At 60.9% G+C, this 23,359-nt stretch overlaps 1 protein-coding gene across 5 annotated transcripts; it reads left to right on the top strand.

Annotated features, from left to right (window-relative positions):
* The first annotated feature begins 2,064 nt into the window (after positions 1-2,064).
* DAZAP1 (DAZ associated protein 1) lies at positions 2,065-22,768 on the top strand. Of its 5 annotated transcripts, XM_068537396.1 has the most exons (13): positions 7,350-7,615; positions 8,664-8,905; positions 9,281-9,321; positions 9,824-9,990; positions 10,267-10,332; positions 11,787-11,897; positions 12,746-12,794; positions 15,778-15,860; positions 18,160-18,313; positions 19,245-19,274; positions 19,374-19,514; positions 20,313-20,489; positions 21,870-22,768. In XM_068537396.1, the coding sequence occupies exons 4-13, from the start codon at positions 9,877-9,879 to the stop codon at positions 22,040-22,042; spliced, it is 1,098 nt and encodes a 365-aa protein (XP_068393497.1). In that variant the 5' UTR covers positions 7,350-7,615; positions 8,664-8,905; positions 9,281-9,321; positions 9,824-9,876; the 3' UTR covers positions 22,043-22,768. The 5 variants fall into 5 exon arrangements, with proteins under 5 accessions (XP_068393496.1, XP_068393495.1, XP_068393497.1 ...); XM_068537395.1 differs by lacking the exons at positions 7,350-7,615; positions 8,664-8,905 and adding an exon at positions 2,065-2,265 and having other exon boundaries at positions 11,790-11,897; XM_068537394.1 differs by lacking the exons at positions 7,350-7,615; positions 8,664-8,905 and adding an exon at positions 2,065-2,265.
* The last annotated feature ends 591 nt before the right edge of the window (positions 22,769-23,359 follow it).

The following is a 23,359-nucleotide window of genomic DNA, read 5'->3' as shown; positions in this document are numbered from 1 at the left end:
TCCGCTCACAGGGGGTCCCTGGAGGAGTCACATCCACAGAGACAGGAAGTAGATGGTGGGGGCCAGGGGCTGGGGGAGGGGCTGGGGAGTCAAACTTCCCAAGTTTCAGTTTGGGAAGATGAGAAAGATCTGGAGATGATGGTGGGGATGGTTGCACAGCAATGTGAATGTGCTTAATGCCACCAAGCTGTGCATTTAAAAAGGGTTACAACGATAACTTGTATGTTACATGTATTTTACCACAATGAAAAAAAGAACCAAAACTATATTCTGTGTATTGGGTACGCCTGAACCCACGTTAGGAGTAAATTCAGGAAAGTGTGCACATACCCGTTTTTGTCCCACCGTTTGCCCTGGGGTGGGAGGAAGGAAGTGAACGGGGAGGAGGGAAAAGCAAACCGTCAAGTTCATTTTTTTAAAAAGATCTGAAGCAAACGTGACAAAAACGCTAACGTGTTCGTTTCAGTGGCAGGTACATAGCTGCTTGTTGTTTTATCCCTGGTAGGTGTCTGTATTTTTAACAGTATTTTCTTTTTAACAGTTTGTGTCTGCCTTCCTTCATTTGACCACATCCTGTGCATGTCATTCACGCCCTTCGTGGTTTATTTATCCTGTCACCAATGGATGGACATGGGGGTTGCTTCCAATTTTCTGCTCTTCTAATAGTGCACTGTGAGTAACCCAGAGCGTGTCTGTTTGACTGGGCACTTGGGTCGTGCTCCCCCCACACCCCTCCCAGGGGGGAGCCCGCCCCCCACCCCCCCCACAAGTGTTACTGGTTTCTTCTGACCAGAAAAACTTCACAGAGCCCCCAGGGCGAAGACAGAACACCTGCCCAATGCCACCTGAGGCCACTCCTTTCCCCTCTGCTGAGCCTCTGCTTCTCACCTGCGAAGGGGGACTAATGAGTTGTTCTCCTCTGGTGGAACTGATGATGCCAATGTGCTTTGCAAACTGTAAAGTGGCCAAAGTGAGGTGTATTTTAAATGTTTTATGTTGTACTGTTTGCCTGTGACCTGGTTCCTTGATTCCTCACATTTGTTTCATTTTATGGTGAATCAGTTATATTGTCAGGCTACCAAGAGGCTGAGAAAGTGAGTGGAAAGTCACCACGCAGCACAAACCGCCATCTAACAACACCATTCAGGTCAGCTTTTACTATGGTCCGTGTAGACCTGGGTTTCTCCACCTTCCGTGTTGACGTGTTGGGCAGATTATTCTTTGCTGGAGGGACTGTCCTGCCCATTGCAGGATATTTAGCAGCATCCCCAGCCTCCACCCACTAGATGCCAGTAGCACCCACCTCCAGTGGTGACAACCAAAACCGTATCTCCACACATGGCTCATTGTCCCCCGGGGGGAGAAGGAGGCTGAATCACCCTGGGTGAAAACCACCGGTGTGGACAAATGAGGACAGGACAATCCTTGGCACATGGCAGGGACTCAATGTGTTTTCATAATCATTGGATCTACAGCCAACTGTTGGATTTGATTCCAGTTCTTTCCCTGAGTAAGTGACCTTGGGCAGGTGAATGAGCCTCTCTGACCGTCGGTATCGTCTTCTGGGGGCAGCGGGAGCACTCGACGCGCAGGAGCGGAACGTGGCGCCGAAGCCTCCCGCGGCCTGGCGGGGTGCGGGCGTGGCCTCCTCCCACTGCAGACCCCACTCGCGCCCCCGCCCCGCACTCAAGACCGAACAAGGAAGCCACAGCCGCGCCTGCGCCCCGCGGTGCCTAGCCCCGAGCGCCCGGCCGCGCACGCGCCCCGCGCCGCCGCGCACGCACGTACGCTCTCAGCACGCGCACGCGCACGCACGCGGCTCGATCCGCGCGCTCCCCTCCTCAGGGCGGGGCCGGCGCCGGCGCGCGGGACTCCACTTCCCAACGTGCCCCGCGGCGACGCTTGCAGTCGCCGAGGAGGAAGGCCGACGCGCAGCGGCCAAGTGGCGGCGGCGCGGGCCCGCCGCACGCACGCACGCACGCACACGGGCGCACCCCTGGCTCCGCCCCCGGAGGCCCCGTGCGGGAGCGCGCCCGGGCGTGCGCAGGGCGGCGGCGCGGGCGCGAGGGCGCGCGGTGACCGTTGGCGCTGAGGGGAGGAGGCAGCGCGGCAGCCGCCGTTGCGCAGATCCGGGCCGCGACTGTGGGGAGGGTGCCGGGGCCAGTGACCTTCCGGAGGCGGGAGCGAGCCAGGGGGCCCGGACGTCGAGCGCCTTGCCTTCGCCGCCGCCGCCGCCATGAACAACTCGGGCGCCGACGAGATCGGGTGAGGACGCGCCGGCCCGCGCCGCCGCCTCGGCCGGCCCCCGCCCAGACCCGCCCGGCCCGTCAAGGTCACGCCGCGGGGCCGTGCCGAGCCGGCGGCCGGGAACCCGGGGGCGCGACGGGCCGGGGGCCCATGGCGGGACCTGGGGGTCCGGACGCCCCGCCGCCTCGTGGCCGGGGACCCCGAGCGGGAACCGGGGGTCCGGGGAGTTCTGTGGGTCCGGGCGCCCCGCCGCCTCGTGGCCGGGGACCCCGAGCCTCAACCGGGGGATCCGGGGAGTCCTGGGGGTCCGGGTGTCCCGCCGCCTCGTGGTCGGCGACCCCGAACCTCCACCGGGGGATCTGGGGAGTCTTGGGGGTTCCTGGGGGTCCCTGCTGTTTCCTGCCGGGGGGAGACCCCGCCGCCGAGCCGGAGTTTACCGCAGGGAGACCCTCGATCGGGAACCCGGGGTGGGGGGTGGGTTCGGGGCACCCTGTCTGCCCCCGCGCCTGGATTTCTCGCTGGCCGGGGGGGGGGGGGGGCGGAACCGTCCCCGTGCTCGTGCTTTTCCTCGGGGACCTCGAACAGGAACCTGTGGGGTCCAGGGAGCCCTTAGCCCGTGCACGAACTTGGCGGGTCAGCGCACGTGGCGGCCCGGTCGGGGCGGGGGGGGGGTGGTTCCAGTTCTGCCACCGCCCAGCTTCTCCCACCCGGGGCTCAGCGAGTGCCCACTCCACCATCTACTCTCCTCCCAAGTGTAGTTTCGCAAACCGAAGGCCCGAGGGCCAAGGTCATGGGGGGCCGTCGTCGGTCTGCAAGCAGTGCACCCCGCAGTGTCCACCATCTCAGCGCCTCCGCGCCACCTGATGGGGTGTCTGCAACTGTTGTTTTTATGTTGCTGGAGCCCCTTCCTGCTCAGCCCCCACCTAACCCCCATGGGCGGGTTTAAGATAAAGAGAAAGAGAAACTTGGGCGGTGGACAGACAGGCGTGCTCCTGAGGTCTTTCTCCTTGGAGTAACTATTAGTGAGAAAAGGTTTGTTATAGCTAAGTTTCCCTTTTAATTATATCCTTGCCTAATGTTAAACGAGCTGGAGAGGAGAGTGATCCCAGAGGAGCTAGGAAATCCCATTCTGCCCTAGTCTAGGGGTTTGGTCTAGTTTTCTTTGCAGAGACTGGTTTCTACAGCATCAGCGTAATTTTACAGTTAAATTCTTTTTGCGGAGATGGCAGAACAGCCTGGGCTGGGTTTCCGTGGCCTTGTGTACATTTCTCCGTGCACTTAGCTTTGAACAGATGTGGTGTTTACAAAACGCTTGATTTGGTGAGTAAGTCATTGTTGGCTGGTGGGTGGCTGGCCTCACTGAGCCTCCGCCAGGTTCCAGCAGCACGTTACACCATAGGACATAAAGTGTGTTTTGTGGGCTCCCCCCTCCAGAACCCCACAGCGTTTAGAGGACCAGAAAGAAGGCGTGTAGCTCCTAGCCTGCTTTGTTTAGGAAAGACGTACAGGCACTGGAAGTCTGAGCTGTGTGTCGGGTAAGTGAAAAGTTGAAGCGCTTCCGCTGGGAAACTAGGATGTGGGCAGAAAGAAAGTTGCTGCCGAAAGGGGCAGGACCTGAGGGAGCGGCAGCAGGTCTTCCACAGCCACATGGGCCTCTTTTCCTGACAGCCAAGCCTTCTGCGGCCAAGAGGCTGACTTCTTTAGGCCTGAGCTGCCTTTCCTCTCGCCTGGGAAGGCGGGGAGCCGCCAGATCCAGGAGGCCTGCCCCTCGGTGTGCCCTCGAAGAGACGGCCAGACAGGGGTCCCTGGCAGTTCACCCCGACAGCTTGTACCAACCCCTGGGAGAGGGTGGAGCCAGGATCCAAGGCTGGGTCTGGAGGGTCCCACCCTCAGCACCGCAGACCCACCCCAGACCCATAGGCAGCTTGGGGAGGCCGCAGAGCAAGTAGCAGAACCAGGATCGGGATGAGGGACCTGCCTCGCCGCGCTCCCCTCGCCACCCTGCTGAATGCTCCCGGGTTACCTGAGTTCTAAAGTCGTAGATGTCAGGTGTCCCCGAAACTTTATTGCTTTGCCCCAAAACATTGGTCAGTTTCTGTTTTATGTGGGAGCCTTGTTTCCGTTTGCTGTGGGAAGTCTGGGTCCACCTTGACTTCCTTGCTCTGTGTGGCTGTTCTAGTTCAGTGCTCGTGACCCCATCCGGCTCCCTGGTGATGGGCCCTCTTGGAGTTTCCCGTGGGGGGACCACCGTTGCCCACTTTGGGTGGTCACTGTGTGGGAACGCGCATCATGCTCAGACGAAGTGGTAGCCATGTTATGGGGATGTGACCGTCTCACTGATCGCTGACGACACCCACCCTCCCCTCAGACCTCCTTCGCTTTGGTGTCTGGTCAGCCCCTCCCGAGCAGCTCCCAGGCCAGAGGGGCGGCTCCACTGTCGGGACGGTACCTGCGTCCTCAGGAAGTGGGTGGATGCCTGGGGTGCCGCCCCATCGGGGATCTGCACTTTTGAGTTTGAGCCTTTGAAGCTGAAGCTTCCCCGTGTCTGGACTGTACAGGGGCTGGTGAGGCTACTGCTTTTAGTTCATGTTTTCGTCATCTTGGTTGTCACAGTGGCCCGAGCAGAGCCGGGGCGGGTCTCGAGGGCAGAGGCCCAATAGGAGCAGCAGGTGTCACGTGTGGCCTCGTGGAGCCCGGGTGCCAGGGGCGGATGTCCTCCCTCCTGGGCCGCCCGGCGGGACAGGCGCTCACCTTGCTGAGGGCCGGGGAGCGGTCAGGGTTGTGTCCCGGTCTCCTCCATGGTCTTGGAGAGTCAGCTTAAAGAGGGGTCCCCGGACTGAGGTTCTGGGGACTGACGTGTCATGGAGCCGGAGAGGAGTTTGAGGGGGGTTTTATCTGGCAGATGTGGTTCTGCTGGCGTTCCCCGGGGCTGGTGAGACAGGGACCCTTGGATGTGACTGAGGGGAGGGGAGGGTCCCAGGGCGAGGAGGGACCTGGGGGAGGGGAGGGAAAGCGGCACTGGGTCTCTGGAGAGAGCGTGGGCACGCGGCTGCTCACGGCGGAAACGCGGGAGGTGGGTGATGGGGGGGCACATGAGGGCTCAGGTGACTTAGCACCGGAGGGGTCCTGGGGCGGAGCCTGTGGGTCCCTCATGGGCGCGGCTCTTTCTGGAATGGTTACTTGTGGAGGCTTTGGACGCAGAGAGCCTTCCGTTGAGCTCGTTGAGCTCTGGCTGGCCCCGTGGGTGTAGACCGGGAGCACGCAGGGCCGAGCGAGCTTCCTGAGGCCTGTGGGCGTGAGCGCCCTACGGGGGGTCCGCTGTGTGGTGGGGGAAGAGGTGTTTCCTGCCCTGTAGGGGTGGGGGTGGAGGGCCTTTTCTCTGGGGCTTCTCTTTTGCATTTTGGAGCTGTCTTGGGCTCTGCAGGGTGTGGAACAGCACCCCTGGCCCCCACCCCCTCGATGCCAGAAACCACAGATGTCCCCAGACGTGGTTCAGCGTCCCCTGGGGGCAGGATTGTCCAGGTGAGACCCCTGTTTGGGAGCATTTGCTCTTTGAGGCCTGCTTCCCAGTGTGTCCATGCCGCTCGCTCCCGTGGGTTGGGACGTGTGTCCCAGGGCTGGTTGGACGCCTGTACAGTGGGCTGTGATGCTGGGGGCTGCTCCGCTTGACTCACTTCTGGTTCCGGCTGTTGCAGTGGGCCCCAGCACCTGGACCTGGTGGCGTGCTGCCCTCTGTGCGGGGCCCCTCCTCAGAGCCCCTGCCCTGGGCTGCGCTGGACCTCTGTAGCTTCAGCTCTGACCCCTTCCTCGGCGGGGCGCACCGAGGCTTAGAAGGGTCAGGGGACTCGGCCAAGGTCACTCCCAGGGTGGCCAGGCTAGAATTGGGGGCACCCCTGCAGGCGAGCGGGGCTGTGTTTCAGCGGAGGTCGTTGTCTGGGGGGCTCCGGCCGGCGGGGGTCGGTGGGCTGTGGTGTGGTGTCTGTCGGGAGCTGGCGCGCCTCCCACGTGCTCAGCGAAGGTCGGCCCAGGCTTTCCATGTGTTGTGCAGCCCCATGGTTTGTGAGAGGTGATCTCACCGGCCAGCGGAGGGAAGCCCGGTCTGCGGGGTGAGACCCCTGCCCCGACCACTGTCTTTGGGGTGTCCAGTCTGTCGCAGCAGAAGGGCTGAAAGTGGGGTGGCTCCTTGGCTGCAGAAAGGCGTGAACACAGGCTGTCGAGGAGAGGGCCGCCTGTCGGACGGTGTGAGGGGTCCTGGCCTCGGCCCCCTGCCCTCCTGGGCGCGGCCTGTGGTGCCTGCCGTGGGCAGCCTGGGCCGGGGAAGCCACCGGAGCCTGACTTTCTGGCGTACGTACCACACAGTTGCCCTAAAGTACCCAGAGCAAGAACAGGGGAGTCATCCAGAGCAGGGGAGTCATCCAGAGCAGTTTTCCGTTCAGCAGCCGGAAGAGGGTGAGTGTTTCCCGGATCCCAGCACCCGGTCACTTGTGCCGAACCCCTTCCTGGAGGAAGGCAGCGACCGCACCCCGGCAGTCAGGGTGCAGACCCCGGGAGCCAACGCTGACTGCAGACCTCCTCTCGGGTCTCCAGGGATGGAGGGGTGTGACAGAGCCAGGAGGTCCCCTGGGGGCGGGGCGGGGTCTGTGGGAGGGCCCCCCAGTTTCCATCTTCAGCTGAGTGATGACTCTGGCACCCTTCAGGGCAGGGAAAGGCTGGAGAGAGGCTGCCACGCGGGGTCAGCTGATCCTTCATCTGCTGAGTCGTGTGTAAGCGCCCAGAAAGGCCTGAGGTCATCTGGTGCCAGCAAGTCTGTCTGGGCCACCCCCCGACGGCGGCAGGGTGGGCAGAGCCCGGCGCCCTGTGCAGGTGTGTTGGCTGCGATACCGGCGATGGCGCCAAGTCTGCCTAGAGCCCCCGAGTCCCTGCCACCGCGGGTCAGTGAGGTCTCCCTGGGCCTTCCGGAACCTTCTATCTGCAGACAGGGAGCAGGAGGAAAGGAAACATATAAAGCACCCAGCACAGCGCTGGCATGGGGTCTCCGGTCACGTAGAGCTCTCTCCTGTGCCAGCTGTGCTCCTGACACCTTCTCAGGGGTGAGCAGCTTTCGCCTCCTAGTTTATATAACTTGGGACTCGCAGAGCAGTGACAGGAACAGGGGCACAGTCGCCACGACCTCCTCACGCCGGCCCCGCTGCGTGCTTTCCGTGCCGCGTTCCAGCCCTGTGCGCCTCTGGACGCTCCTGTGTGTCCTGTTTTCCAAGAACAGAAACATTTTCTAAATACAGCACAGTGATAAAATCAGGAAGCACATATCAACACCATATCGTCGTCTAATCCACGGGGCAGATTCCGGTTTTGTCAATTTGCACAGGTGATGGCCTTTCTCTCTCTTTTTCCCTTAAGGTCTGATTTTGAAATTTAAATGAGGGCTGGAACCTGGGCTGGTCAGACCAGTTCCTTCCTCCTCAGCGCATGGGGGTTGGGTTGCTTGGAGGGGCTGGCTGACAACCTTCCTGTCCTGGCCACGTGCAGGCTGAACAGGGGTGGGTATTCCTCTCAGTGAGTTGGCGTTTGTCTCAGGTTTTTTGAGACTGCTCCAGGTCCTTTGTTTCTTCAAGCTGCTTTTCCACAGCAAACCCATTTGTGCTTGTGCCCAAGGCCTGGGCACAGAGGCGGTCCGTGCCGGCCTCAGGGCCCTTCGGTCATCGCCCGCCTGGGTGTCAGGCCCTGGGGCAGTGGGGCACAGCTGTGGGCTGTACTCCCCAGGGTCTCTGGGAGGCAGGAGGAGCCTGGCCTGACCTCGCAGGGGTGCGTAGGGGACAGGACAGGAAGGTCATGAGGCCCGGGTGAGAGCTCCTGGCCTCCCCATCCAGGAACGCGCTCTGTGTGGGGGGACGGGGACGTGTTGAGGATGGCAGGGGCCACCTGTCTGGGGCGGGGAAATTGTTTCTTCCACACTGAGTTTCTCTCCCCCAGGCAGAAAACCGCAGTGGGAGGGACCCCTGAGTGCGGCTAGGGCCACTGCCCTGCAAGGGTCTGTCCTTCCATCCCGGCTGCCGGTTCTTGGGCGCTCGGGGACTCAGTGCGCTCCGCCCCAGGGGGCCGTTTTGTCTTCAAGCCAAGCAAGGTGGGGTTGGCTGTGGACGGGGACAGTGCCTGGGTGCCGTTCCGAGGGTGCCGGTGTCAGTCCTTTCCCCGGGGCAGCAGGCGGGATGGAGAGCCCCGTCCCCTGCCTGCCCTATCAGACCTGCCCAGGATCGGGTTGGGAGCCCGCAGCACAGGGCACCTCTCCGTTCACTTAGGCCCAGCCAGCCTGAGCGTGGTGGGCAGTGGAAGGCTCCTGGGTTCTGGACCCGCCCCGGGACCACGTGGACACTAGGCAGGGAGGCCACCGGAAGTTTTCCTCTCAAACATTCTAGGGCACCTGTCCGCAAAGGACAGCCCGGGCCACCCTGCCACGTCTGAGCTCCAGGGACCTCCCCAGTGATTTGTGGGTCCTTACTTGTGACCACGTGCTGCATAGCCCAGCTTTGTGCTAAAGCCCTCACCCCCGCTGTCGTCCGAGTTTGTTGCGTGGGATCTCAGCTCTGGACTTGGAAACCTTTGGTGTTTGCTGAGCAGTTGGGAAGCTGCCCCGTGATCCTGCTCCCAAACCGGCACGGTAGGGGGTGCCGTCGGTCTCTCTTTCCTTACTGTGGTTGAGGTTAGCGTGTACACGCGACTTGGGATGTTCTAACTCTCACGCCCGCCCTGTGGGCAGATCTTGGAGGCCTCTTTCATGCCTTTGACTGAGGAGGCTGGGCCATGGCCGTGCCCCGGGTTACCACCTTAGGGTAGGCCAGATGGTCGGCACTTTGGGCAGAACCCTCTTGTTTTGCGGGGGGCGCTGTGCCATGCAGCCTGCGGGATCTTAGTTCCCCGACCAGGGCTTGAACCCAGGCCACGGCAGTGAGCACCGAGTCCTAACCGCTGGATCACTAGGGAGTTCCCAGGGCAGAACCCTCTTGACCCTGAATGTTCTCTCGTTGCATTGCAGGAAGCTCTTTGTGGGCGGTCTTGACTGGAGCACCACCCAAGGTAGGTGCGAGTGGACCTCGGTCTTTGGATCGTGTGACTTGTCTTTAATTCCTGACTTATTTATTGTCTTGGCTTCTGGGAAGGGGGCACTTGATCAGGAGTTGATGGGGGCAGAGATGAATGATCGTGGGCTTTGGAACTTGATCTCGTCCTGATGCTTCATGGTCATGGTCACGGTCACGGTCACGGTCACGGTCACGGTCGGGGAGGGTGGCCGGCTCTGAAGGCAGAGGCTGTTGGCGTGTGGAGGTGGAGCCAGGAGGGCTAGGGATCCACTGGCTCTGCCTACTCAGCTGTGGCCTTTCTCCTTCCCGCGGAGATGGGGTGCACCTTCCCTTCCCTGGCGCCCCGTCCTTCAGCCTCTCCGCTGCCCCCACGTCAGTGGATCAGCCAGTTGAAAGGTTCCTAGTTGCACACTTTCCAGGTCAGGCTGACGGGCTGGGAGCGTGTGACCTGCCTAACGCCCTGCTGTGCATGTACGTGTGTCCCGATCTCTGAGCAGAGACGCTGCGCAGCTACTTTTCCCAGTATGGAGAGGTTGTGGACTGCGTGATCATGAAAGACAAGACAACCAACCAGTCTCGAGGGTTTGGGTTCGTCAAATTCAAAGACCCAAACTGCGTGGGCACAGTCCTGGCCAGCAGACCGCACACCCTCGATGGCCGAAACGTGAGTGCCGGTCCCCGAAGAAAGCTCTCCGTCTTGTAGTGTGTGGCTCCTTGGCGTGCCTCTGTGCCCAAGCTGTGGTGTGTGTGTGTGTCGAGGACCGCTTTCCCGTGGGATTGGTTTGAAGGGGTTAAGGCTCCGAGCTCAGACCGGGCGCTGGGCCAGGATGCGGCCCGGGCCACCTGATGGGCCCTGTGCCCCTGGCCCTGCTGCTCACACCTTCTCTTCTGGGGGAAACAAGCCTCCTGTTCACCACTGCTCCTTTGAAACTTCCAACAGATCGACCCAAAGCCATGTACGCCTCGGGGGATGCAGCCGGAGAGGACGCGGCCGAAGGAAGGCTGGGTAAGGGGCTGGGGGCTCCTCCTGGGTGTCCCGCAGCCGCTGATGCGAGGGGAGCCGTGTCTCTGACCTGGGTCCTTGCTCACTCCGACTGAGCAACAGGAGGGCTTCCGGCATGAGGTTGAGCAGCTGAGAACTGCTCGGGTCGATTCAGTGTTGGAAGTTTTTTATCTTGTAGCTGAGAAGTTTCTTATTAGTCTACCTTGCAAACGACGGCTCACAGCCATCTGTCGTTAGGAACCTTCCGTTGTATCCGCGCCGACTGCTCCCGGCCACCCCCCGCCCCCCGCTCAGCGCTCCGCTGACTGCTCCCCTCCAGGGAGGAGGCCTGCTGAGTTCAGAACCCACCTTGGGACTCTCGTGAGCCGCGTGTGGCCCCCGGCGCCAGGCCAGCTGTCACCCAGAGTGCCCTGTCCTCGAGGAAAGCCCTGCTGGACGGGCTGGCCTGGGGGCTGTGCGGGGCTAGGGCCCGGGCACCTGCATTTCCATCAGGGGCCTCAGACCAAGGGCATATTTTTCCCGCTTTCTGTTAGGAAATATCAAATACAGAAAAAGAGTGGTACAGTGAACACCTAAATAAAACACTGCCCAGATTCATCAGTGGTCAGCATCAGTGATCTACACAGCCGTCCCTCGGTGGGATCTGCGGGGACTGCTTCCAGGACCCCCGAGGTGACCAGAATCCACAGACGCTCAAGTCCCTTACGTAAAATGGCCTGTAACCTACCCACGTCCTCCTGTGCACTTTAAACCATCTCTGGATGACTCATGATACCTGATACAGTGTAAATAGTTGGCTGGCGTGCGGCAAATTCAAGTTTTGCTTTGTGGAACTTTGTGGAATTTTTTTTTCCGAATATTTTTGATCCATGGTTGGTCGAATCGAAGGACGCGGAACCTGTGGCTGCGGAGGCCGGCCGTGTGTGTACCCACCTCCGCGCCTGCCCCTGCCGCTGGCACCCTGCCCCCACGCCCAAAAGTGCAGCCTTTGCGTCCCCAGCTGCTGGTGTCTGGGGGGGGGGGGTGGGAGGAGGTGGCAGCGCGGGGTGTCCACAGAGAGCGGGGTCCGGGCCAGAAGGCGGAAGAGGTGGCAACTGAGCCTCAGTTACCAGAACTTTCCACCGTCCTTGCATCACCAGCTTACACACTGCCCCTGGAAGCGAGGCTGGTCTGCCAGTTTGGTTTGTGCAGGCCACCCTGGTACTCGTTCTCCTCCCCTAAAGCCCTGGGTTCCACACCGCAGAGCTGGCAGGCGCCGTGGGTGGGCGCACTTGGGGCGCCCCGGCCTCTGTCGGCGGGTGGACGCGTTTGTTCGTACAGCGGCCGTTGCGGTTTTCTGGACTCACTGGGCTCCTGGGGTGTCTGGTCTGACCTTCAGAGGCCACGCCGTGCACAACAGCGGGGAGTGTTAGGAAGTTTCCCCACGTGAACTAACGTTCTTCTCTTCCGTGAAACAGCAGAAAGGACCCAGGAGTGATAACAGTAAATCAAATAAGATATTTGTCGGTGGAATTCCTCACAATTGTGGTGAGACAGAGCTCAGGGAATACTTCAAGAAATTCGGAGTGGTGAGTTCTCCCCGCGCCAGCAGCAGGTCGGTCAGGGCGGGAGTGGCGGAGCCCTGTGTCCTGGGGAGGCTGAGCCTGGCACAAAGCAGGCCAAAGCCCCATCCGTTCCCTGTGTGGCCAGTTACCATCCCAGGAGAGGACTTAACTGTAAATGGGACAGACTGACCTCCTGGAAGGCCCTCGGGTCGGTTGTAGCCACCGCAGTGGAAAGCGCTAGATGGTGTCAGGGAGAAGGGGTTGGGCTTGGGTGAGGCTTCCGCCCCCTCCCATAGGATGGGGGGCGGGTGGGTTTGTTTTCTGGAAGAGGCTAAAAAACGTCAGAATCTTACGGGGGCTCCTATGGGGAGCTGAGTTCTAGCAGGGCAGACAGGACACAGGCAGGGCTTAGGGGGCCAGTGGGCGGGGAGGCTGTCCCCTCATCCGAAGCAGAGACACGAAGTCCCCCCAGGCTTCCACCGGCCACGCATGCCCCGGCTGCAGCGTGCTTGCCTGGTGGTGCCTGTGTGTGCCCAGGGCCTGGCAGGAACTTGCGCGGAGCGGACGAGGAGGGGAGTGTGGTGGCCCAGCCAGGCCGGGGACTCTGATCCCGGGTGGGAGGTCCTGGCTCTCGTCTCCCCACTGGAGCGTGGCGCCTGGGCCCCTGGTGATCCGCCGCCCACCCTGCCCCGTGAGCACCCCTCGGCCTGCTCTCGGCCCCGTGGGTCTCAGAGCCCAGGAAGCTGGCCTTTTGCCTCGGGACTTCCTGCACTCGGCAGCCAGTCCCAGGCAGTGGGGGCCGGGAGTGTTGTAGGCAGATGTGCCCATGCCACCTGCAGACCTGGGCCCTCAGACGCCCATCTCCCTTCCAGGTCACGGAAGTGGTCATGATCTACGACGCGGAAAAGCAGAGGCCTCGAGGTAAAAGAGATGGAGTTTGTCCCTGGCCTTCCCCTCAGATGGCAAACTATCTCACAATTAGGTGGTGGTTGTAGCGAGCCTTGCCTCAGGAGAGGGTGGTTTGGAGACTGAAGTCCCTTCCCACGCAGCCCCAGCCTGTCTGCTTCCCAAGGGCAGGCGGTACAACCTTTTTTTTTTTTTTTTTTAGCTCGTTCTTTTGAAGTTTTTACAACTTGGAATGAATTTCAACATGGTTTCTGTTTTTAAGGGTGTCCTGAAAGATTAGTCAATCTTTTAAATTGTGAACTTCCTCAATTACGACCGTCTCCTGTTTTAAGTTCACTCCAGCGAAGTCAGGAGTCTCATTTCATGTCGTCAGGCTAGGTCTGCCCCAGCTCGGCTTGAACGTGGAGTTCCCTTGATCCATCCCATGCTTTTTTCTTCTTTTCTTATTCTTTTTCCCCTAAGTCGGCGGGGCAGGTGGGAGGAGGGCAAGGAGCCGCCCCAGCGTGTCCCCACCAGGCTCCCCCAGCCGCCCACCTGCACGTCCACTTTGGTTTGCGGGGCTGGGACGCTGGGCGCCCAATTTCCGTGCCCTTTGTTTTTCTTTCTTTCCTTTTTTTTTTTTTTTTTTTTTTCCCCCTGGCTGCTGCTATTTGTCCCTGCCTCTTGTGTTTTGGTTCCTGAACCGCTTTTGGACTGGCCTTGTGAGCTAGGTGCGCCAGGCCCTATGGCCCCTGCCCAGCCCCTCGAGGCATCCAAGCGTGGCCGGCGCCGCCCGCAGCATGCGCCCGCCATGCTGGAGAATAGTTTGCCATTTGAACCTCATCCTCCTCTTCCTCCATGATTAAGTAACGTATCCTCACTTCATGTCGATTAAGCTGTTAAGTCTTAGTCTTAATTTTAATGTAGACGTACATGCTTAGTGACATACTTAAGTGTTTCATAGTAAAGTACAGTAATGTTAAGTAAGTTGTTTTTCCTTTTCTCTCTGTGAATTGTTTGTGATTAACGATATCTTTTTAGATTTCTCTTCTCCAGGTGCTAAATTATATCACACAGGTACAGGCCAGTCCCGCAGTCAGAGGAGGGAGCGGGCTTTGCTCCAGTGGGGTGTAAACGAAGTTTCAGTGTGTTTCTGTTCCGCTTCCTCAGCGGTGATGTCGCCTCTTGACAGACAGACGCGTCCCTAGAAGCCCCGCCCCGGGGCTCCTTCCCCACGACTCACCGCCTCTTGCACTCTAAGGACCGCGAGCCCTGTGGCTTCAGACACTCCTGCACTTGGAGAAAACGTTCACTTTTTCACATGCTGTTCATCACCCATGTTGTGTTACACCATTTGCCTCCGATCTTGGGACGCCTCGGGACGCGGGGGTCCCGAGGCTGCTCTTAGACAACCTGTGGGCCACCTGTGGTCCTCAGCCCGGGCCCCCGGGGGCGCCAGGCGGCCTGGGGCGGGGTCTGGGCAGGAGGGGCTGCGGGAGAGCGCTCGGGGCTCGCCCCTCGGCCCCGTTCCCATGTGGCTCCTGACATCCTCCTCCGCCGTGGGGCTTGGCGAGTCCCCGCGCGGCCCCCAGTGCTAGGCGGGTGGAGGGCGGGAGCTGCGCCAGAGCCAGCAGTTGGGTCAGCAGGCGCCCGGAGAGCTCGTCCCTACTTTCTCTCCTTCCTGAGCTTTCTCCGAAGCCTCCCTCCCTCCCTCCCTGTCCCTCGGTCCATCTGAGCTTCCCCGTCCCCGCTGCTCAGTCCCCACACATCCCGGCCGCTGCCTTTGCTCCCTCACGCCCTCCTGCGTGCCCGCGCCCGCCACTGCGGCCCGTCTCCTCCAGTATGTTCATGGTTCCTCCCCACGCCGTGTGCAGGTTCTGTGTGCGTGTGTGTCACGTTCAGGCACGCGCGTGTGCGGAGAGAACAGGCCTCCCTGCGAGACTGCCGCCCACCGTTCTGAGCTGCCTTCCTTCCTCCATACTTCTCCCACCACAGTTTTGCCAGGAGTCTTTCCATGCGGTCTGTACGACTGTGCTCCCGCGTCCTTCTTTGCTCAGCTTGAGAGGCCTGGAGGCAGCTGCTCTTTCCTGGGCGCTCCCTCCCCTGCTGCCCAGGGCTGCCCCCCCACCCCCACCCCACCCCCGCCACCCCGTCCCATGCATCCACCTCCCGCGGTGCTCCGTGCCCCTCCCCCCACACCCATCTTCCGCCCCTTCCCCTGGCCTGTCCTTTGTTGTTCAGGGTCTTCCGGCAGCTGGCTGCCCTGGGGGGGCCTGTAGTGCTCAGCGCAGATGGGCCCTGGGGAGGCAGAGCAGCAGCCTGAGGGCTGGATACTCCACGCTAGCCAGGCGGCCGCGCTCACCAGACCAGCAAACTTCGTTTATACTGCACTCTCTTGTGTTTGGGAAACGCTAAATTGTTTTTCCCTTTGAGATTGTCCTTTTGATGACATGGTGCCTCTTGCTCTTGCTGCCGACAGCAGTGTTTGACCTGCTGGAACCCACTGTGGCCTGTATCTCTGTGTATTTATTTATGTAGCTACGTGTAGATAGACACCTGTATACATACGTACGTTACCTTGGCAGGACTCCTCGGGCTTACCCAACAGCGTTGGGCAAGCTTGGCGAGGCTCTAACTGGTAGAGACGTACCTCTGTTAAGGCGCTAGAACAATGTACGGCTGCTGTCAGCACTAGCTGCAAAGCGACTGCCAGCCGAGGGGGAGGACCCTGGGTTTCAGAAAAGCAGAAGCACACCCATGACACACTCGGGGCTGCCCGCCAGCCGGGCCCTCACCGCCCTGCTGTCCGGGCTGCTGCTAAGATGCACCCCGGTGGTTCCAAGGTCATCTCTGTGGAGGAAGCGGCGTCTGGGCTGAGGCGTGCTCATGCCCCACAGCCTTGCACACTTGCTTCGCTGAAACCCTTGGTCGATCCCTCGGCCCGTCCCTAATACTGTTCATCATCCTGTTTTGTGTCACAACACCCTGCTACCTTGATTCACTCTTCGTCGTTGGCTAGGTTTTGGATTTATTACTTTCGAGGACGAACAATCAGTGGACCAGGCTGTCAACATGCATTTTCACGACATCATGGGCAAAAAAGTGTGTAGTTGTAGTTTTATTTTACCTTAAGACCAAACTAAGTCTTAGGCAACCTAGGGATTTCACTGGAGAGGAAATCCCTTGACAGGAGGAGGGCCGGGCTAGTCATCCTGGGACCCCGTGCTGGGGGTCGGACCCGGTTCTGGGAGCCCCTGGCTCTAGAGCCCCTGGGGGGCAGCCGGCGGGGCGGGCAGGCTGGCGTCCAGTGAAGTCACGGGTTGCCTCAGGCTTGGTTTCAGTGACCACTCCTTCAGATGTGTGTCCCCTCCCCTCCCGTCCCACGCCGGCCTGTAAAGTGCCGGGCCGTGAACCTTTGAGAACAGGTTCCGTGTAAAACTGAAGGCAACGTAAACATCCTGAAGGATTGGTTTTCAAATTGGGTCACTTACTGTGAACTCGGTACCGACCACATGCTCCTGATAGTTCTTAACTCCATGCAGTCAAGTGACCTCTGGTTGTTTCATCTTCATACTGTGTTGCTGCCACGGAGGGAACCTCTCGGGAGGTGGCCCGACCCCTCATTTTCCGGCCCTGAGCTTGCTGAGAACTCAGCTCTCACCTGAGTAGCTGGTGGGGGGCTGTGCAGTCGGCCAGGCTGCCGTCCCTCCCAGGCCCTCGGCTTGTCCTCGTCCCCTCGGCAAGCCCAGCCCTTCTGCCGGAGCCCTGGCCAACTCGTCGGCTGAGACGTGGAGGGACTCTGGCCCCGTGGGTACCCCCCCGCCCCCTCACTTTACAGATGGGCGGCTGACTCAGCTCCACCCGAACCTGACTGTGCAGGAGACACAGTCACGCTCTCAGTTTGAGACGTTCATCGATGCTCCTAGTTTAAGGTTAGCGTGCAGATTCCGAGGGTGTGCGCTGTTAGGAACACACGTTCAGAGGAGCCCCGTGTCCCGTGTTTTAAGGTCCTGTGGCATTTACAACTGGGGAGAAGCGAGGTCCTCCTTCAGGGACAGAGAGGCCCGCTCAGTGCACGGATCTGATCCCGGGGCAGAGTCCAGCTCCAGCCCCATCTCGAAGGGCTGGGGCCCACTTGTAATTAAAAGCTAAGGGCAGAATAGGGAGACTAAAGGAATATGTACACTTTTGAAATCACAGGGCTGCTTTGCTTTGTAAGCAGGAACCAAGTTCCCTTAAGGAAAGTGTGCAGACTCGTTAACTTGAGTTCTTTGAAATGCGTCCTCTGGTCCTGCTCTCACGCTGCCCTGAGCTACTGGGGATTTTGTTCCTGTCCCTGGAGCATCCTCGGGGCGTCGGAAGGTGGGGTCTTTGTGCCTCTGTCCCCCGCCTGTCTGTTCTCTCCCAGGAACGCCTTTAGGCAGAACTGATGGGACTCTGAATACACGATGCTTGGCGCACCAGGCTGTGAGACCCCAAGGACGACTCCAAGTGGATTCATTGTCTCTTTCTCCTCACTAAAATTTATCCTACAAACGAGAATAACTGGGGATTCTAGAGTGCTAACGCAGCCCTGGAATCGGGGGTCTTGGCTGTCAGTTGGCCCGCATTGGAAAGGCTGTGTAGGCGGGGCTAGGCCTGGTGGGATGGGTACCTCGGTCCCCTTGTCCCGCCCTCCACATGCTGTGGCTCCTGGCACGTCCAAAAGCGGAAGGGTCCTGGGCTGCTGACCTAACACAGTATGAAGATTGCTTACTGATTCAAATGTCCATTTTATTGCATGTTTGTTTACTTTTTTTGTTAGATGTAATGTAAGATTCTCTTATCACATCCATTCCCTCTGACATTTATTTTGAGTTAATTGAGATTCTTTAAGCGTTAGCCTGGGGAAGGTAAGTCTTTATCTTCCATTAGACATTTTAAATAAAAAACCTAAGTAAACCAACTGTGTTTCTCAGGTATGAGCTGAAGGGCGCAGGCAGGGTGGGGGCTTTGGAGAGGGCCTGCACGGCCGGGGAGGCCAAGAGGAGGGCCGCGATGGTTGGCACAAGCCTGGCCTGCGTGACCCTGGGTTGACACTGCCCCTTAACTCGACTGAAAGCCCCCTGTCAACGCACAGAACTCTCTGCGGACTCTTGGCCCTCAGCCCTGCTCTGCAGTGGGTGGGGCTTCATGTGTCTTACAGTTGGATCCGTTGTACCTGAGAAACATTTTTTAGACAAAAGAATTTAAAAACTTTTTTAAGAAAAAAAGTTACTGGCCTAAATAAGGTTTATAGTTAAGTATTTAGTTTTAAGTCATAAGATGCTAAGTGTAGTTGTAAGTTATCTGAGGGTGTGTCTGAAGGGAAGGGGGTCTGAGACCCTCGGCGTCTCCCTAAACCAGAGCTCGATTTGTCTAGGTGGAAGTTAAACGGGCCGAGCCACGGGACAGCAAAAGCCAAGCGCCGGGCCAGCCGGGGGCCAGCCAGTGGGGCAGCCGGGTCGTGCCCAGTGCCGCCAACGGCTGGGCAGGTCAGCCCCCACCCACGTGGCAGCAGGGGTACGGCCCACAAGGTAAGGCTGGCGCCCCTCCCGACGGGCCCATCCACAGCTGGGACGCGCCCACTGGCACGCGTGTGGGCCGTGGGGGCTGGAACCCGCGCCAGGGCCCCTCCCTGTCCAGGGCTGGGTGGGTCTGTCCCCTCTGCCGCCTGCGGGCGCTGGGAGTGCTGGGCTGGTGCCTCTGGTGGAGGTCGGAGGTGTGTCCCCAAGGGCAGGTGCCACGAGGCCGGAGTGGGAGATGGACGTGGCCTGACTGTCGCGCAGGCTCTGGTCGGAGGCTTTGGGGAGAGCGGGGTTTCCACCCAGTGGGGAGGAAGCATGGAGTCCTGCCTCTTGGGCCCTTTGGGTCTATTCCAGCTCCCCGGGCTGCGGGCCCTCCATGTGGGGCTGGCAGAACTTTTACGGACAGCTTGGGGGAGGATTGGGGTGGCCAGGGGCCCCGAGCCAGGATCCAGGAGCCTCCGTTCCCTTTAGAAACCCAGAGAAGGGACACTGTCCAGGGAAGGGCACCAGGCGCCCCCAAGCTCATAGACCCGTTTCTGCATGGCTCCAGGCTTCATTCCTGGTCTCTCCAGGGCTGGCTTTTAGAATGTTTTTTATTGCAAAACAAGCCACGGCTGTAGGGGACCATCTAGTGAGACCAGATGCCCTCACACCCACAAGCAGGGGAAGAACCAGCGCTTGGCCGGAGGCCGCCCTGGCTTCCTGCCTCCCAGCGTGAGTCCCAGACGTGCGACTGAGTCCCTGCTCTGTGGGCGTCCCCGCCCTCCCGTCTGAGGGGCTGCTTGGAAGAGCTGGGTCCATGTGACCCAAGGAAGGCTCCCCTCTGACGCCTCCCCTGCACCCGTGATGCGTCAGGACGCCAGGTCCCGCGGGGGGCGGGGGTCCCCAGTCCACGCCATGGCGCTGACGCGGCACCCACTCCTCTCTGTTTTCCCCGCAGGGATGTGGGTGCCAGCAGGACAGGCAATCGGTGAGTCCCTGTTGGGAGGAGATGGAGAGAACAGGGTGTGAAGCTGGCGGGTGGGGCTGGGGGCTTCTGCCCGCCCTCAGCCTGCTTGCTGTGTTCCAGGTGGCTACGGACCGCCCCCCGCGGGAAGAGGAGCCCCGCCGCCGCCCCCGCCCTTCACTTCTTACATCGTGTCCACCCCTCCCGGAGGGTTCCCCCCTCCCCAGGGCTTCCCCCAGGGCTACGGCGCGCCCCCGCAGTTCAGTAAGTGGCCGCGGGCCCCGGTGGGGGGGGGGGTGGGGGTGGCTGGGAGTTGTCGGGTACAGAGGACCCCCCCCCCCCCCGGCTCTTGCTCACCTCAACCCCTCGGGACCTGCTCTCCGTGCTTCACTTGAGGGGGCTTGATTCACTTGCTCTGCCCAGCTGTAATTGAAGAGGCATCAGATGGTCAGCGCCCCTGGAGGGCTGGGGCGGGCCTTCTGTCCCCCAGCACCGTGGGTAGAGGGTGTGGCCACACCTGGTGACCGTGTGTCCATCGGGAAAGAGAAGTGCCTCACCTGATCTTGTAGGGCCGACAGCCAGCCACTTGAGTGTGTCGTTCGGCCGGTGGGAACTGTCTTCCGCCTTCCTTCCCTCGTGGTCCTTGGGGCGGCGTGCTCAGCGGCCCCCTGTGGCCAGTGAGCCGGGACCGGGCAGTGCAGCCCTGTAGCCCGGACCAGGGCCTGCGGGCCGCCTGATGACCGTGTGCCCTTACAGGAGGGGCGCCTGCTCCCTGCCCAGCCCCCGGCCAGTTTCATTTCTGATGAGAAAGAGCGGGGCACCCTTCATGGACGGCTCACAACTTCCCGCTTTCCCAAGGCCATCCGGGCTGCGGCCCCGCCCCGCTAGGCATGCGCTGCCAGGCTGGCGGCTGGTCGGGCTCTGCCCGGCGGGGGTCGTTTCCTCGGCTATGGGCCCGGCCTGTGGGTGTCCTCGAGGCCTGGCTGCTGGGGTGGAGGTGGTCCGGGCGGCTCCCCGAGGGCAAGCACCGCGTCTGTGTCTGTCTTTACTGTCTGTCTGCAGGTTTTGGTTACGGTCCTCCACCTCCCCCACCGGATCAGTTCGCCCCCCCGGGGGTCCCCCCGCCACCGGCCACTCCGGGGGCTGCGCCTCTGGCCTTCCCGCCACCTCCGTCTCAGGCCGCCCCGGACATGAGCAAACCGCCGTCGGCGCAGCCCGACTTCCCGTACAGCCAGTACGGTGAGTGCCTCGCTCTCTGCATCCACGCGCCGCGGGGAGAGCTCGAGAGACCCAGGCTCGAGCGGGTCTGAAGCAGGCGCTTGGTTTCTGGGGTCTCGGCCAGGGCGCTGGCGCGGAGGAGCACCCGCGGCTGGCAGACGTCTGGGGCCTGTGCCTGGGGGCGCCCCGACGGGCCCTGCCGCCTTGGGTGTCTGGGTTTGTAGGGCGCAAGGCGGGTATGAGGGCCGTGCGACGTCAGCATTGTGCGTCCCCAAGGGTGCTCGCCAGGTAGATGCTGGAGCCCGGGGTCCGCACCCATCAGAGGAGCTCCTGTGGGGACAGGGTGGGCCTGGGGCTCTGCTGGCGCTGAACAGACGCCCCCAGCACCCCTACATCGCACACTCTTGTTCCCCTGGGGGCCTTGCCCGGCCGCGGTCCCTGAGCATGTGGGTTCTCGCCTCACCCGGAGCAGGACGCAGCGGCGGTGGCGGGTGTGGGGTCGCCGGCCCCCGGTGGGGGTGTGCGAGCGACAGCGCGTGTGCCCCTCCCCGCCCCCGCTCCTCTGCCGAGGCCGCCTGGGGCAGTCAGCCTGGTCTCGTCTCTTGCCAGGCCTGGGTACCTCTTCTCCAGAGCCGCCAGGCTTCGGCCCTCACTTTGTTTACACTCTTATGGTCAGGCTGAGCAGTGATGTGGCCTAGGTAGGTGGCGCCTCCTCCTCCACGGTCCCCACTGCCTGCGCCCGGGCCACGATGTCGCCTCCTCTGCCATCCTGGGCGGGGGTGGACTCGGCGGTGCCCTCGGGGACGGGCCCTTGCCGGGGCAAGGATCTCGGCCGGCCACCGCCCTGCTGACCCCGAGCTCTCCTTCCATGGGGCAGCACGGTGGGCGTCTGGGCCCCCCGGACGGCCCCCTCTGCCGCGCATGGTGCGGGTCTGCTCCTGCTTGGAGGAGGGGCTGCCCGACCTGGACGGGCTGTGCAGGCAGCACCGTCAGGGCCAAGCTCTGTACCTGTACCTACCTCAGGCTGGCCTGTCACATTTCCTCCCGTCCTGAAATCTGTGCTGAGTCCACCCTGTGTTCCGCCCGAGGACAAACTTTCTAGAAGCCTGTGGTCCACCAAGGCAGGCCAGATAATCTGTGTCTCCAGGCTCAAGGGCCTCTCCGGCCGTGAGGGCAGGGCAGTGATTGGGGAAAGGGGCTGAGAACAGATGGGACAGACGAGGGGTCCGAGGGGTCTCGGAGCTGCTTTTCTTTCTGTGCAAGACAGCTGCCCAGGGTCCTGCCGAGGCTCCCAGGTGGGCCCTCCACCCTCCGGGTCCACACCCTGCCCCACACAGGGCCCTGGCCGCGGGTGCCAGTGGGAGCGGAAGCGGTCCCAGCTCACTGGGCTCTTCCCCGCAGGTTACGGACAGGACTTGGCGGGCTTCGGACAGGGCTTCTCAGACCCCAGCCAGCAGCCCCCCTCCTACGGGGGCCCCTCGGTGCCCGGCTCGGGGGGTCCCCCCGCCGGCGGAAGTGGCTTTGGACGCGGTCAGAACCACAACGTACAAGGATTCCACCCCTACCGACGCTAGCCGCTAGCCGCAGCACCTAGAGGATGTCAGACGGCTGAGGCCAGGATTCAAACTTGTGAACTCGTGACAATCACAAACTTGGGGAAAATACCAACTGGAGTGTGGGGGGCTTCTGGCGGTGGCTGTGGGCATCTGGACCGAAGTTTTTAAACGTATTCTTTCTCTAACCCATCAGCTCAATAAAAAAGTCACTGGTTCAACAACAGGGTTAAAAAAAATTCTTCAGCTTTAATTCAAAACTTCAGGTTTCTTTTTCTTCCTTTTTTTTGAAATTATTTTCCTGAGCCTTTATTTTACCGTATATTGTAAACTTTTATGTTAAAGAAAAAAATATACATTTACAAATTGTGAGATTTTTAAGAGAAATTTTCTACAATGTATACTCGCTTATTTTTTAATTTAAAACAGGGTTTCTGTCGGCACTGGTGGAGGTGAGGGGCGTTTTTAGTCCCTCACTCCTGGCTTTGAGGGTTGGGACTCGTTGGTCCAGAAACTCTGGGAGCTTAAAGAAGAAATCTACTGAGTGTGTTTTGTTTTTTGTTTATTCTTTGCTTTTGTCGACTGGCGTGCCTGGCCACGTCTGCAGGTGCGCCGTGGGGCCGTGCTCGCCTGCGTCCGCCCTGGCGTCAAGGACCAGGAGGCCGGGCCAGCCCATCTCCCGCGCTTGGGGCTTCAGGGCATCCCCGCTGACCGGTTTGAATAAAGAAAGTGCGTTTGGATTAGAAACCCACGCTGTGTCCGTTATTCCCTCTGCTGGGAGGAGCCCCTTTCCGTGCGGGGAGCCCGGGCCCTCCTCGGCAGGTCCGGGGCTTTGGGGGATCTGGTCTGGGGGGCGGGCCTGGTCAGAGCTGCAGACCCACTGTGAGGGACCCTGGGTCCCAGGGTTCAGAGGCCACTTGCCGGGCTCCGAGGAAGAGACGTCTGCACACACGTGGGTGGGGCTGGCCAGGCCTCCCCCGCCCCTGCGGGAGTGACACCTGGACTGTGGCCTCGGGCAGGCCGCTCATCTTTCCACAAAGTGGGCCGTGGACATGGGTGGGGGGGCTGTTGGCACCCCCAGTTCAGGGCCGGTGGGGTGCAGCTCAGGGAGCTGAAGGTCGTCATGGTGGGCACTTGGTGGGGCACAGCTGCTGTTCACAGGGCCCGAGAGGCAGGGCCAGGCCTGGGCAGTGGAGCAGCTCGAGTCCCAGCAAAGGGGGATCCCAGAGATGCAGAGGGAACCTGGGGGCCGGGGAGGCGGGGTGGGACGAGTTCCCACCTGCAGAGTGCCCTCTGCCACATGAAGTGACGGGGCCGTTCGGTCGTCGTAAAAACGAC

This window comes from Eschrichtius robustus, chromosome 2 (genome assembly GCF_028021215.1).
Source record: "Eschrichtius robustus isolate mEscRob2 chromosome 2, mEscRob2.pri, whole genome shotgun sequence".
Taxonomy (NCBI): Eukaryota; Metazoa; Chordata; class Mammalia; order Artiodactyla; family Eschrichtiidae; genus Eschrichtius; species Eschrichtius robustus.
The sequence above is the reverse complement of the archived record's forward strand: the minus strand, read 5'-3'. Positions and strand labels throughout refer to the sequence as shown.